This window comes from Emys orbicularis, chromosome 8 (assembly GCF_028017835.1).
Source record: "Emys orbicularis isolate rEmyOrb1 chromosome 8, rEmyOrb1.hap1, whole genome shotgun sequence".
NCBI classification, from domain to species: Eukaryota; Metazoa; Chordata; order Testudines; family Emydidae; genus Emys; species Emys orbicularis.
In genome coordinates, this window is record NC_088690.1 from 21,574,706 (window position 1) to 21,589,134 (window position 14,429).

Consider the following 14,429-nt stretch of genomic DNA (forward strand, 5'->3'; position numbering starts at 1 on the left):
GTTTATCAAGTGTTTACAGTTGTCAGTGTCCTTGGGCTTCCTGTGTTTTTGCTTGTTAGTTACCTGGGTTTCTGTCTCACTGCTAACTGAATTTTTAACTCTTGCCTAACACTATAATGGAAAGTTTTGGGTAACCTTAATAATAGGTGATGCTAATAGCCTTGCCTAGAAAACTGCAATGAAGATTATTTTGAGGGCACAACAGAATACAGAGTTTCCTCTAAGGCTTAGTCCACCATTTCTATCGAGGAAATTTTATATTTTTCTCACTTTCATTGTTGCAGAGTGTGTGCAGAAAGTTAATTCCTGGGTGGCAAATCTGGATCTCAGGTTTTTTACCATTCATTCTCTTCCCCGTCTCCTTCCCTGCTCCCCAAAATGGACAAACTGATTTTTTTTTTTTTTTTTTTAAGTTTGTTTTTTTTAAAGCTCCTGTTGCATGGAAGTATAACAATGTATATTGAATCTATCCCAATTTTGATTCATTAACTATTTTTATACAGGGAGGAAATCCGTGCATTAAATTTTATCTTCAAGAAGTAGAAGGCAGGGCAAAAGAGCTACTGGGCTATTTTAGGGATTGAGTGTATTTAGTGGTTACAATATGTACCTAACCCACAGAACCTTGTATGTCACGGGCCCAATACAAGCTTTTGTACCTTGTTATCACTGTGCCTCAGCTTTATTCTAGAGTGATCTTTATGAGTGAGAGGATAAGTTTTTCTATCTGTGCAGTACAGCTTCTGCTGAGACATCATCAAGAATGCATTTTGTTGTGCTGTTGGCTTTTGTGACCTTCCTATTCTTCAGAAATTGGGTTCCGAACTCAGATTTATTTTGTGTAGATCTGGGACCAGTTAGAACAGTGTTTCTTAATTTTTTTGATATCAGGGACCAGCTTGCTGCCTTCCTCAGCTGTGTCAGGGAAATCTCAGGGACTGGCACCAGTCCATGGACCGGTCATTGAGAAACATAGGGTTAGAAGATAATAGTTTTTAATGTGAGTTGATGCATTTGATGTCTAACTTCTTAAAATTGCACCCTCATGAAGAATACTCTTGTAATGTATTTCTGTTAATTTCTTCTTGTCACACTAATCAGGATCTGTATATAATAGGTTCACTTCCTGCTTTGTGACAAATGTGCTTATAAATGGTATGAGCAAATACAGTAATTTATGCTTAAGGATAAAAGGGTTGTATTTTGCTTACCCAATTGATTGCTGTTTCAAAAACGTTCAGTAGTATAATTCAGAATTTAATTCATGGGTACTATAATTCACAGATACAAATAGTGGTTTTTCCTTATTTCTCACCCAAATCTTAAGAGTTCTGTGGTAAGGTTTCATTACTGATTCAGGTTTCAGAGTGGTAGCTGTGTTAGTCTGTATCAGCAAAAACAAGGAGGAGTCCTTGTGGCACCTTAGAGACTAACAAATTTATTTGGACATAAGCTTTCATGGGCTAAAACCAAAATTACGATTCAGTTATTTTTGTAAGATGTGCTACGAATTGTCAATTTCATTCTATATTATGCTTGTCAAATAGACAAAGTACATTTTGTGGTATTAGTAGTAATTCACAGTGGGTCTCTCCTAGTCAACATAAACCATATTAAATTATAACAAATACATATCTTTGGTGAATAAAATTTGACTATGAAGTTTTCTAGTAATCTTATTTATATTTGTGTTTAGAAGTCAAATAAGTGTCGTAACACCAATACAAAACTTTGAGAAAACTAGTCTATATCCAGTAGTAAGAAGAACAAACTGCAACAGCAATCCAGTTTATGACCTAGTGAGATTGCCTGCAGTTAATAAATATCTGTGAAAGTATGCTTCTTGTTTTTCAATTCAGGGATTTTAAAACTAGACTTCTAGTCAAGTACTAGGCTCATAGCAATGTTGTAGCTGCAGAAATAGCTGAAAAACCAGGATTCCATTGGGGAAAATATTCCCATTCTACCTACCCCCTCTCAGATTTAATATACTGTATAGGGAATGCTAAGGCAATGTATTGTAGAGAGTATTTCTGACTGTACATAATTTTGGAATGAAAAGCTTGGGCTAACACTGAACCCTCTGCCTTTGATGGTTGTGGTAGGATATTCTTGAGCATGGTAGACTTTGGCATTTGTATTTACCGTAAATTGTTAAAGGAATCCTACAGTGGTAAAAGCATTATAGCATTGTTAATATGCTGGTGTTGAACTCTGTCTCCTTTTCCCTGGAATCTGACAGAGCTATTACCCTACTCTCCTGGTACTTGGAAGAACAGGGACGTGGTTGAAAACTTAGCTGGCTTATCGGCCCTAATAAGAAAAATGACATTGGTTGGCAGAGAGAAGTACTTTAAAAAACTGGGTTTCCTGAACACTCTTAGGTATCAGTTGCCATGCATAATACCTCTAATTTCTAGCCTAGTGAATACTCCTCCCAGATGCAGATCTTGTCATATCTCAGTCACTTGTGGGCCAACACATACCACCCCTTTCAGATGGGGTAAATTAGCAAGAATCTTAGCAGTGTTTCATACTCTTCATAATCTGCTAATTCACTTTTGGGCAAAATACATGACCTACAAAGCCATAAATGGCCTGTCCTAGGCATCTTAGACCAACTACTTGGAGGGGAATACTTAGGCTAGATACCTCATGATGAAGCATGGAAAGAATTGGGGACAAAGCATTCTGTGTCAGGTCCTCACCTCTGAAATCTGATCCTGTCAGAACTACACCTTGCTACCTTCATGGTACAATAAGCCATTATTATCTAATCTGTTCTTAATGGAATACGCTGAATAGCCACACTGTTTAATCTTTTTGAGGCAATTTGCTGCAAAGGGTCCTGCTTCTGAATTGTGGGCTGCTGGTTGGTTCTCTTTCAGCAGTTAAGTGTATTTAGATACTACAGTGATGGGCAAGAGGGATAGGGGAACTAAAATTGAGTTTGCAGTTAGAATAGCTACATGGCATGTACAACATATTTTCCTAGTGGAACAATTATAACTTTAGTGAAAAACACCGTTGTCAAAAGGCTCATATCACATTGAAATAAATCTATATTCACCTTACCAATAAAAAGCACTTATTGAGGATGATCTTCTGTACCAAACTTCAATTTTTTGCACTATTGAGTGTAGATCCATTTTAAAGTTTTAGAGGGAAATATATATACTTTTCACTCTAATTTTAAGCATTACTGTTTACCCAAATGTTCAAAAAAAAAAAAAAAAAGTACCTTGAGGCAGTGACCAAGCTGGGAAAATTTTAGCTTCATTAGATGAGTTTCAGAAATCTGTGTGACTGAACATGGATTTGAAATTAACTGTTGGCTGCTACCCATCTAATAATTTACTAAAATTTCGTTAAATTACCATGAGCTATCCAGTCATTGTGGTGTATCAAAGCTTTAGTGTTTGTATTGCCTGTGTGATGTCAAACCTTTACAAATATATGGAATCAAACTATTGATATGAATCAGGTAAAATGAGTAGGTTGATGAGATATATTTGTGTAAACAGATTCTGGCTCCATAGAAGAATCCTTTTCGGAAAAGGGGTAAAAAAAAATAATGGTGGAGTTTTGGTTAAAATGTAACATGTTTGAGTCTTTATGACAATGGCATTCTACATTTTCTTGCAGCAGGAATTATTGGCTTTTTTATACAGTTCTACCAATTCTATTTAAACTAAGCAGCATCAGTTTGTAACTTAAATAAGTCATTGGGTTTGAATAAGGATTCAGTGGTATTGAGAATTACAGAATTTACATTTGGAATAGTAGTAGGTACAGTTCTTATGATTTTTCAGCTTAGTAAGTTCCTGGTCAAAATAGAGTGCACCGAAAAGGTAAATGCTGCCGCTGAAAGTGCCAGAACCACTTCTTGGCAAAACCAGAGTGACAATAGCAGACACTACTGAAGAAATGACGGGGGGGTATTGCAGAGCCGCTAAGGTGACCTGTTTAAAAGAGGAATGCGGTCAAAAGCAACCCTGGAATGGCTTTGTCTTAAAACCTACTGAATTGTGATTGTATTATTGCTTGTTAGATTCTGTCAAGGTTATTTATGCCTCAGGTACTTAAGGCCAAGCTACATAGGCAAACCAAGATCTAAGAGAAATATTAAGCGAAGACGTTAATACTGTTAAAATATGAAAGTCTAAGTACTGTTCAGTCTTTTTGGTTGCTATTCTAGTCCTTTCATGTACGTAAGGATATGGACCCTGATGTAGCAGAGTCTCAGTTCTTAAAGGTTAGACTTTGCTTTGTTAGATTGGATCATGCATTCAAGATGATTTCAGTTGGTGAGACAAAAATGAAGTAAGATAAGAAGTAGTAATTTAAATCACTGATTTTAATCTCAGTTTACATCATCAAGCAGGAAACCTTTATTTAAATCTATTTTAATCTTGTTTCGTATTTGTACTTCTTTTCCAAAAGAGAAGTTGATTCTCATTGGCTAGTAACCATTACATGTTGGTTTGAGCATTGGCCTGCTAAACCCAGGGTTATGAGTTCAATCCTTGAGGGGGCCAATTAGGGAACTGGGGCAAAAATTGGGGATTGGTCCTGCTTTGAGTAGGGGGTTGGACTAGATGACCTCCTGAGGTCCCTTCCAACCCTGATATTCTCTGATTCTATGTTCGCTGCAACTAAATTTAGCCTTTATACTAAATTTGGTGCTTCTCTTTGCTAACCAGAAGGATAGCTGTATACGCATTCATTTAAGCAGTTGTATACCTTAACATACATGTATTTGCATTCTTAACTTTTATTTTATGATGTTAGAAAATGGTGAATGATGCATTACTTATTTACTAGACTGACATTTTACCTGGGGTTTGTCAAGATCTATTTGGAAAAATGCACAAAAAACGCATTCTAAATTTTTTTTTATTAGTTAAATAAAACTAGCTTAAATGTGCTGGATACATAAGAAAAAAGTTTATCACAACATGTTTTGCATTTAAAACTAACTGATTTATTAAACAAAGGAAGTGTTGTCTCTAGTTAGTAAATCGAACTGATTTCTTTCTGGTCACCATGTCCTTCAAGATTGTAGAACTAAAAGGTCTCATTCTCTTGCACTTAGTTTTTATTCATAGATGGAAGGGGAAAACAAGCTGTCCTGCTTTTTCAACTCACAATCAGTTTCTTAGCTTTAAATGAACTAGTCATTGAACTGAACTAGTTGAATGAACTGAAATGAAGAAAATAGTCTCTCTGCACCTGCAGAAGAGGCTACTGCTGTTAGAAGCTGGGTTTAGCACTTCAACAAATTCTGGTTCCCAGTGCTTAGCAAGTGACTTGCACCAGTGCAGTGATTTGACTTTGAAAGATACTGCTTATTTTTTTTATTTAATTTAAATGATTTTAACATTATAGTAAATGAAGGCCTTGACATAAGTTATCATAATTTTAAATAGGTTTATTTTAAAAAATAAACCTATATTTAAAGAAATCAGATGTTTAAAAAAAAATAATCAGTTTTTAGCCAAACTGTTTTGAAAACATAAAATCCAAATTATGAACCCTTTATAGATGAATTCAAACACCTTGAATTGCACTAGGATACTAATTAGAAGCCAGTAATCTATTGTGGACAGGCAAAACATGCTCCATGTTTGCAGGTATCTGAATGAAGACAACCTACATTTGCTAGACTATTTTCCAGCCACAGTGTTTCTACTGCTCAGAACTGCGAGATATTTTTAATTTGTGGGGAGTTGTGTCCCCAACTTTGATAGGGGTCTTACCTCATCTGCCATGCAAGTGTGGTTGCTGCCTCAGACTCTCTCACTGGCTGGGTAGTTTATTCCTCTGTGTAAATGAAAAACTCCACTCCTACCAGGGTAAATGAAAAAACAAATTCCAAACCTTTACACATGCTCTTGGGGCCATCAGCTTCAAGGTGTCCATACAACCTTCAACTCTTCACCCCCTGTCACTGAGGAATGGAAAAGATCTTCCCATTCTCTGCCAGAAATTCTAGGGTTCTTCACCCTCCCTAGGATCCCGTAACAAACAGTTTTACATGGTGCCCATGTGGATTTCCCTTGGGTAGTCAGCTCCACCAACAGTTGCTGCAGCTGAACTGTGGCATAGACATGGACCTGGATCTGCCCTATAAGGAACATTCTAGTCTCCTTCAAGTTCACCACATAAGAGTTCAGAAACTCTTGATGGTGCGATTGGTGAGATTTAAAACCCATTGCCTGCCACCTTAATTTCTTGACTTTCTGTTTGATCTATTGCAGGTTCTGTGTTATTGCAAATTCTAATTATAGCTAAATGAAGATGCTATTTTAATCATTACCCTGTGCTTAATATAACTTCAAAAATTATTAGTATTCAAATTTTGGACCAAAAGCAGAGGGGTATAGAAATTGCTATGTTTGGAATTTCTGTGGGGGCATATACCTTCTTTCTGTATTTTTCCCGAGGAAATCTCTCCCCACCATCACCACCCTTTCACATCTTAATAATAGAGAGAGAGAGAGAGAGAGAGAGAGACACACATACCTATCTCATAGAACTGGAAGGGACCTTGAAAGGTCATCAAGTCCAGTCCCCTGCCTTCACTAACAGGACCAAGTACTGTCCCTGACAGGTGTGTGTGTTTTTTTGTTTGTTTGTTTTTCCCCCCAGATCCCTAAATGGCCCCCTCAAAGATTGAACTCACAACCCTGGGTTTAGCAGGCCAATGCTCAAACCACTGAGCTATCCCTCTCCCTTACCCACTGGATCACTCTCCTGAATCATACTTATCAGTTTGTTATCAGATAACTGGCTAATTTAGAGATGATTGTGTGTGGTAGAGTTAGCATTTATTTATCTGTTGTAAATGGGGGAATAAAAGTAATTTCCTGTCCTGTAGTTAGATCTCTGGTGATCCAGCAAAGCAACTTCATTCAGTATCATTTCATTCTTATGTACCTGTTATTAACAATGATGATTGATAAGGAAAGTTTAATAGTAAGAACTGGTACAAAATTAAAACCACACTGCACCACTTTTTTAAATGTTATGCTTTATATTCAAATATATAGTCTTTAGACTTAATACAGTGAACAGATTGCAAATGTTTAAGTGTTTTTAATGAATTTGATTTTTTTTTTTTTTTTTTGGTTACCTTGTATCTAATACTTTTGTTTGTTTGTTTTTTTAGTGATTCTCCTTTGCCTGTTTCATCACGGGTCTGTTTTGTAAAGTTCCATGATCCTGACTCAGCAGTTGTGGCCCAGCATCTGACAAACACTGTGTTCGTTGACAGAGCGTTGATAGTCGTACCATATGCAGAAGGTTTGTGAATTGTTTAATCACCTATGAAGCCATCATAAAATGGCAGTCTACCCCAGTATAGTTCAGTAGAGTGAGGTTTAGTAACCTGTAAAATATCTAAGATATTAATGTTTTGAAACCCTTGGTACGCTGTCATTAGGTCTTTCATTAAAGCAAATTTTTGTTTTTTATTGACACACGATGAAAGCTGGAAGTTTTCTTGTTAATCTTTTATATAAGAAAATCTTACGTTTAAGGTGTGAATATTTTTAAGCAGAATTATATGAAAATTATGCTTTTAATTCATCAGAGTTCCTAAGACATGTTTCTAACCAGACTTAAAAATGCTGACTTGTATGCATAAGAAACATTGCCTTAAAGATGAATTATTCAGGATATGTATTTTTATATAATCTCCTCATGCAACTTTTTTCTCCCTCTTTGCGAGTGAATGGGGGAGTGGATTAGCAGTTATTTTGCAGTGTCCTTGCTACTTCATTTAGTTGACAACTTCTCTGAAAAAAAAATTCACCCTCCTTGTAAATTCCAGTATACCAAGGGTTTGAATAATTATGCTTTAAGATGAAAGTGAGATCTTCCAAGAGGTGCCAAATGGGCACTGGGTATTAGATTTTATTCCAAGTTTTCTTGTTCAGGCTTGCTATATTTTATAGAATTTCACTGAATAATAAACTCTTCTCTCTGTTATTTGTGTGTGTGATTTTTGTAGTGGAGAAGGCAAATGCAAAGCCCTTCCAGATGACTGAAACACAGTGGGTCCTCTGCAGCTACAGGGGATTCTAGACATTAACTAAAGGCCAGCAAGCACTCAAGTCCCCAAGTGTTTTCCTGGTGTAACCACTTGTTAACTACATTTTCTCTTCTTTTTTTACATTTTAGGGTGTTACAGTAATTTGAAATACAGTGAGCAGGTTTTTTGGAACTTGTTTTAAAACAATATACTGAGAAGACCACACTTCTTACAGAAGTCTCATTAAACTTTACTAGGCTTTAGAAGCAATTTATTTCAAATATACTGATTATTGGTTTACTCTTAAATTTTTTACTTAAAATCCTTTTGAAATAGAGTAAAATCTCTGTGGATTAAGTCCTATTACAGTATCAAATTTAAAATAAGGCCAGTGTTGTTCAGACTTTTGACAAGGCAATTTAATTCTATCAGCTGTCTTCCAGGGCTGGTGAGCAGTCAGAGGTTCTTGTTAAAAGAAATTTTTTAAAAGAAATTAAACATTTAAGACTTAATTACTTTAAAATTTGTAGCATGATCTGTAATTGAGTCATTTTTCAGAATACAGAATACTTTCTAAGTAGTTGCTTTTGTTTACACTAATCTGTGTAAAAAAGTGTAGCTTAAGGAATTTCTTCCTTATTCTTACTTATACATTATTAAAGCATGCTATAATAACAGTATCTCTGTCAATAGCATCTAAATATTTCATAGGCCCTTGTTTAAGAACTTTAAACTCAACATTTGAATTACAATGGGTAATGTGATTCTCTTTGTCAGTATGACTGACCGATTTGCTTGATGGTGGATAAACTTGGCATTTAGAGAAATCTGCCCAATAGTTTCAGTTCAGAATGTGCTAAAGATATGTTACAAGTTAAACAAATACTAGCATTTTAGTTGGCCTATTTTGAACAAGGAGTTTCTTGTGGCATGAGCAGCATCTTGTGTGTAGTTCTGGAGATTCAGAATTCTGGACATGATATGGCATATCACAGTACAGCCTGCTGTTTTCAAGTTAAATTTAAGTCCTTTATTTTTGTAATAAAATGTTTGGTTTTATACTTGAAATACAGTTTTCTCTTAATATTTATCAGTAGGACCCCAATTCAACAAGGTACTTAAGCACAGTACAGGAAGGTACTTGAAATCAGCAAGACTACTCACGTGCTTAAAGCTAGGCACATGCTTAAGTAGTCTGCTGAACTGGAGCCCAATACTTTATACTTTCTATTGTGATATTCTGTATTAATGTTGTTCATCACTAAAGTAAATGTTAATTATTACACTGCACAGATAATAGTCCCCTATATCACAATCGCAGTCCAGTTTTAGCTTTTACTGACATTTTTGGTGTTGGCTGTTGCTTTGTGTGTTAGACCTATACACAAAGTCTACGGTAAGGCATAGTATTAATTTTATTTTCACTGTGATATTCCTAGATTTGGAAGGAATGGTAATATTAAAGATGGTTGGGGGGTTATTTAGGTTCTTTGGTTAATGTTTGTTTCTTTTGTCTGTTTCTTTTTCTTTCATTTCTACACATTCAAGCAGTATTTCTTGGTTCTAACAAAGCAGCAGTAAAAAAAAACTTTGCCGCATGAAAATTAACTGGTGAGGGGCCTCATTGCTTTTTTTTTTTTTTTTTAAATTGTAGTTTTATTTATTTCTAAATACTAAAAAAAAAAAAAAAAGAGGATCAGATGCATGACTTTTTTTTTTAATGGATGCAGATCTTCTATGAGGAGTCTCAAGATAAGTCAGAGGAGTTGTATTTAGATGCCAGAAATGTTGTATTTGCACTAATTTGAAATATGTGTAGATATAATTTATAATATCCTCTGAGACATAATTTTGCATGCAAAATTACCCCTAATCTCTATAGGTATGTTAATATATTGATGCATTAATGCCCTATGTCTAAATGACCTTTTCCCCCCCTCTCCCTCCATAACTTTTGGTATCTAAATTGATGACCGCTCAATGACACAAGCAAGATAACAGTGCTGTGTATTATACATTTGTTTATATTATCGGCACTTCTCAGTATAGGTGGAAGGAACCATTACCTTTATTTAACAGTGGTTTTTCTTTTTTGTTGTTGTGTTTTACAGTTCTTTTCCCTGGTTCAGCCTGAACTATATACCAGGCCCTGCTGAAAATACCACCCAACAGTTTTCTTCTGCAGCTTATCCAGTTTCTCTTAAGTGCCCTGTACATATTGTATGTTTTATGATGAGATGCAGTTTCTCAATATGTATTACATAAACACTACTGGTATTTGCAAATATATAGTAAAATTGTATTATTGAACTCTCGTTTTGGGGGCTTGGGCACATTAACAGATTAATCCATCTGTATAGGGCTTTTGCTGTTGGATAGAATAAAAATTATCTACATACATATTTGTTTCGTAGTAGGACCCTTAATAAGATTGTTCTGTGTGCAGAATAGGCAGTAAAATCAGCCACACTTCTCTTAGTTGGCTACAAGAGTTTGGGCCAGAAGTTTTTTCTGAAATGGCAATATGTAGCAGCATTCTTGGTACAGTAAGCGTGGCACATAATGGAACATATGCATTTTACTGGACAGGTAAGGAATGTGCCACAATATATTGTATATACACACAGAGCGTGTATTTGGAGATCTGCAGACACTTTCATATTCATTTGATGAGTCAGCAAAAGCCCTACGCTTTATTCAACAAAATATTTCCTTACCTTCTCTTAATTTTTTACAAAATTTGTATGGTAGGTGTAAAAAATCATAGTGAACTGTACCATATTATTAACCCCTAAATCAAACTTTTTTTGTCTTGTGTATCTTGATTTTTCTGTGTGCTTTATAGTGAAGCAGCCGACACGAGTCGTTGTTCATAAAACAGCTTTTGAAAGTTGAGAGCACACCCCTGGAGAACCGACTGTGCTTGCTTACGTTTGGTTCATGACTTAAAAATCGAGTACAGGTGATGAAATCTTGGCAGTGTTAACAAAAAAGTAGTGTGTATTGTGCTATTTTTTACGCTAGAAACTTAACCATTTGTAGAGAAAAAGGAACAGTCAAATTTTCACACATTGAAGTTTCATTCTGACATAAAATTTAATGATAAATATTAATAGAAATCAAGCTTTATACTTTAGCCAACATAAGTACTTTCAACAAACTCAGGTGGTGTATCAGGGAGACATTTTCTGGGTGTATTTGTGTGTTTTCTGACCTTGAGAGAGAATATATTCTAATGCAAGGCTGTTTCTCTGCAGGAATTATTCCTGATGAGACTAAGGCTTTATCTCTTTTGGCACCAGCTAATGCTGTGGCAGGTCTGCTGCCTGGAGGTGGTCTCCTGCCTACTCCCAACCCACTTTCTCAGGTAGGTTTTAATTTGCTTGGAATGAAAGAAATACTGTACATATTTTGCTAGACCTTCATTTACTATATGCACTTGGGCAAATGGGCTTGGATGGCAAGAAGAGATTTGACACTGTATTGATCATTGTAGTGATTTAGTTAAACACTGTAACCACACTGCAAATCAGTCATGTGCCATGATGAACTGTATGGTATAACAGTGGCAGGTTGTTAGTGGGGAGACTGGGTTTTTACAAGCATGCTCAGAAATTTAATTAGTGCTTCTGGTAGCCTCTATAATTTCTTTAATGACTCCTAACCACGGGAAAGAAGAGTTTGGGATTAAATTATTCAGAAGATCTTATCTTATTCTGTTGGGGCAAGTTCTCAGTTCTATCTCTTTATATTAAAAGCATTAAATAACTTGGTCCAGAACTGGCTTTAAATACAGTTATTGTTTGAAGGGTTAGTTTCTCTTAAAATGGTTTGTGTACATTCTTGAAAATGTGTATATTATACACAGATCCTTAACTTTAATTGTGCCAATCTGAAATGCGCTTTACTTTGGAATTTATTTAATAGATTTTCTTGTATGATTATTTAGGCTTTCTCAGAAACTATAATGGCTGGTATGGATTTTCAAAAGCATCTAAAGGAGTTAGGTGCCTGGCTTCCATTGACTTTCAGTGGGAGTTGGGTATATAACTTCAGTAGGCATGTTTCAGAATTCCATTATTGTTTTCATAGAATCTGTTTGAATATTCCTTGTATGCCTTTAAAGGGGGAGGGAAGGTAGGTACATACTTACTGTGAAAATCTGTATTCGGTCATAATTGCTCACTTCAGTGAGAATGCGGGGGAGGGATTATGTATTTTTAAAACTGCCTTTTACTTTGGCTAGCATTGCAGACCCACTGCAACTAAAATAGTGAGATGGATTCTGTTCCTTCCTTTGCAGCATCTGCAGTTGTTTACTAAAATCTAAAGGCTTACATCTGATCAGTCAGTTTGCACAGGTATTTCTGAAGGTATAATATCACCTTCAGAACCTTTTATTAGGCATGATGAATGGGACGGAAAGAATCCTGGTAGTTTGTAGTCTGGCTGTTAAAATTGCCTTTTTAATTGTAATCTGAGCATATTTGCTATAGAAAGTGAGGCAATAAACACAGAACCATACAGTGATATTTTTAGTCACTTTTTTTGGAAAAGACTGTCCTTTTAAGTTGTTTGTGTGGAATATAGTGGGAAAGTCTTTTTGGTTGGTTGTTTGCCTCCCACTTCCTTGGGCCGGGGGTGGATGGGAGGGAATCTTCCTCACCCCCCTAGAATTCCTGTAGTATAAACTTCTATGTGCTTTGGTTTGCAAATACACAAATAAGAGAGGTGAAGTGCTCTTACTGGCATTTTTGCTAAAGGGTATATTAATGTACATGATTGCTAGATTGGGTTTAAATTAGGAGGTGATGTGGTAGTGTTAAAGGGATTGTACTGTGCCAATGCCTGTTTTTTAATTATCATCTGTGTTATAGATTGGTGCTGTTCCTTTAGCTGCTTTGGGAGCTCCTGCTCTTGATCCTGCCCTAGCTGCTCTTGGGCTTCCTGGAGCAAACTTAAACTCTCAGGTATATAAGTGACTTTTTATTCTTTTCCCATCTCTGGCAGACTTTTAGACTGTGATCAGTAGATTGTGATCCACCAGTATATTAATTGACCGATTGAAGGTCCAGGACTTGCTATATTTATTCCTGAACCAGTACTAAAAAAAAATACCGCTATAGCAAGGGACCAACATTTGGCATAGTTTTAAGGTCCAATAATTTGTAGAAATTAATCCCATCTTTCCTATGATATAGTGCATTTGTTTATGGGCCTAGCAGTTTGATAGTACACCTTAAAAATCCTTTTGCAATCTTGCTTCTTTTCTAATTTAATCCTGACACTTGAGATAATGTATACTAAAGAATTACTGTCTCTAAAACCCAGTGGTTGATTCCAACTGAAAACTTGGAACACCAGCGTTCAAGTGGTGTAAGACTCCTGGGGGAATTCTGTGCCAAAAAATTAAAAAATCTGCACAAAATATTTTAAAGTTCTGCAAATTTTATTTGTCAAAACACTTTATAATAATGCCATTTTCAGTTATTTTGGTAATTTATTTCAAAATATCTGTCAGCAAGTATGTCTGTAACAATACAGAGAGACACAAATTCCCCCAGGAGTAGAAGGTTAAAGAAACTACTATGACAACCTAATTCCTGTTTCTTTGCCCCCCCCTGCCTCCCGCCAATGCACCCAAACCTCCTCCCTCCCAGAGCCCAGCAGCGCCCCCCCAGCCCAGACATCCACCCCCCTGCCCTCCTAGAGCCCAGGGATCCAGAGGAAGAAACAGCCTGAAACTCAGTCTCAGGCTTCTGTGGAGTTTCCTGCGCTCTGCCCTCTCCTTCCCTCAGCTGCAGCTCCCCGCATGCCCTGCCAGGAACCCTCTAGCTCTCTCACCTTCCCCTCGGCCTTGTTTCCTATGTGCAAGGTGGGCTCCGCTGGGTTCAGCGGCCCTTAGTGGTGGCCAGCTGCACTACAGCCCATTTCTGTGGGGGAAAAGAAATTATGCGCGCACAACATTAATTTCTGCAAAATTCTGCATTGCGCAGTGGCACAGAATTCCCCCCCGTAGTAAGGTCATATATACAACTCTATCAGATTTTGAGAGATCAGATGCTAAAATCATATGTAAAAGATAGTTTGAAAAAAGCATTGAGTTGATAGACCACTACAAACATGTTCAGTGCTAAACATCCCAAGCAAAGATTAAAGACAGCTTTTTAAATCCATAGACTTGGAGAGATTATTTCTATCTTAATTTTTTTTATAATACACCGTAGGATTTATTAGACACTGTTGTCTTAAATCAGAGTGAAACAGTTACAATAATATTCTATTAGTACCTGAACCACTTAAGTAATGGTCATCATGCAGACTCCACGTTTCTTGGCCATTATAGCAAGTGTCCTTTTAATGCAGCATAAGAAACAGACCGTTTGGACAAGCT

General features: G+C 36.4%; 1 protein-coding gene across 4 annotated transcripts in view; it reads left to right on the plus strand.

Moving 5' to 3' along the window:
* The window catches only part of SRSF11 (serine and arginine rich splicing factor 11), a 35,256-nt gene that overhangs the window by 4,840 nt on the left and 15,987 nt on the right, over positions 1-14,429 (plus strand). For all 4 annotated transcript variants that reach the window (XM_065410039.1, XM_065410040.1, XM_065410038.1 and 1 more), the window contains exons 2-4: positions 7,172-7,305; positions 11,293-11,402; positions 12,913-13,005. In XM_065410039.1, coding sequence (XP_065266111.1) covers positions 7,172-7,305; positions 11,293-11,402; positions 12,913-13,005 — 337 coding nt within the window. The remainder of the gene's footprint in view (positions 1-7,171; positions 7,306-11,292; positions 11,403-12,912; positions 13,006-14,429) is intronic.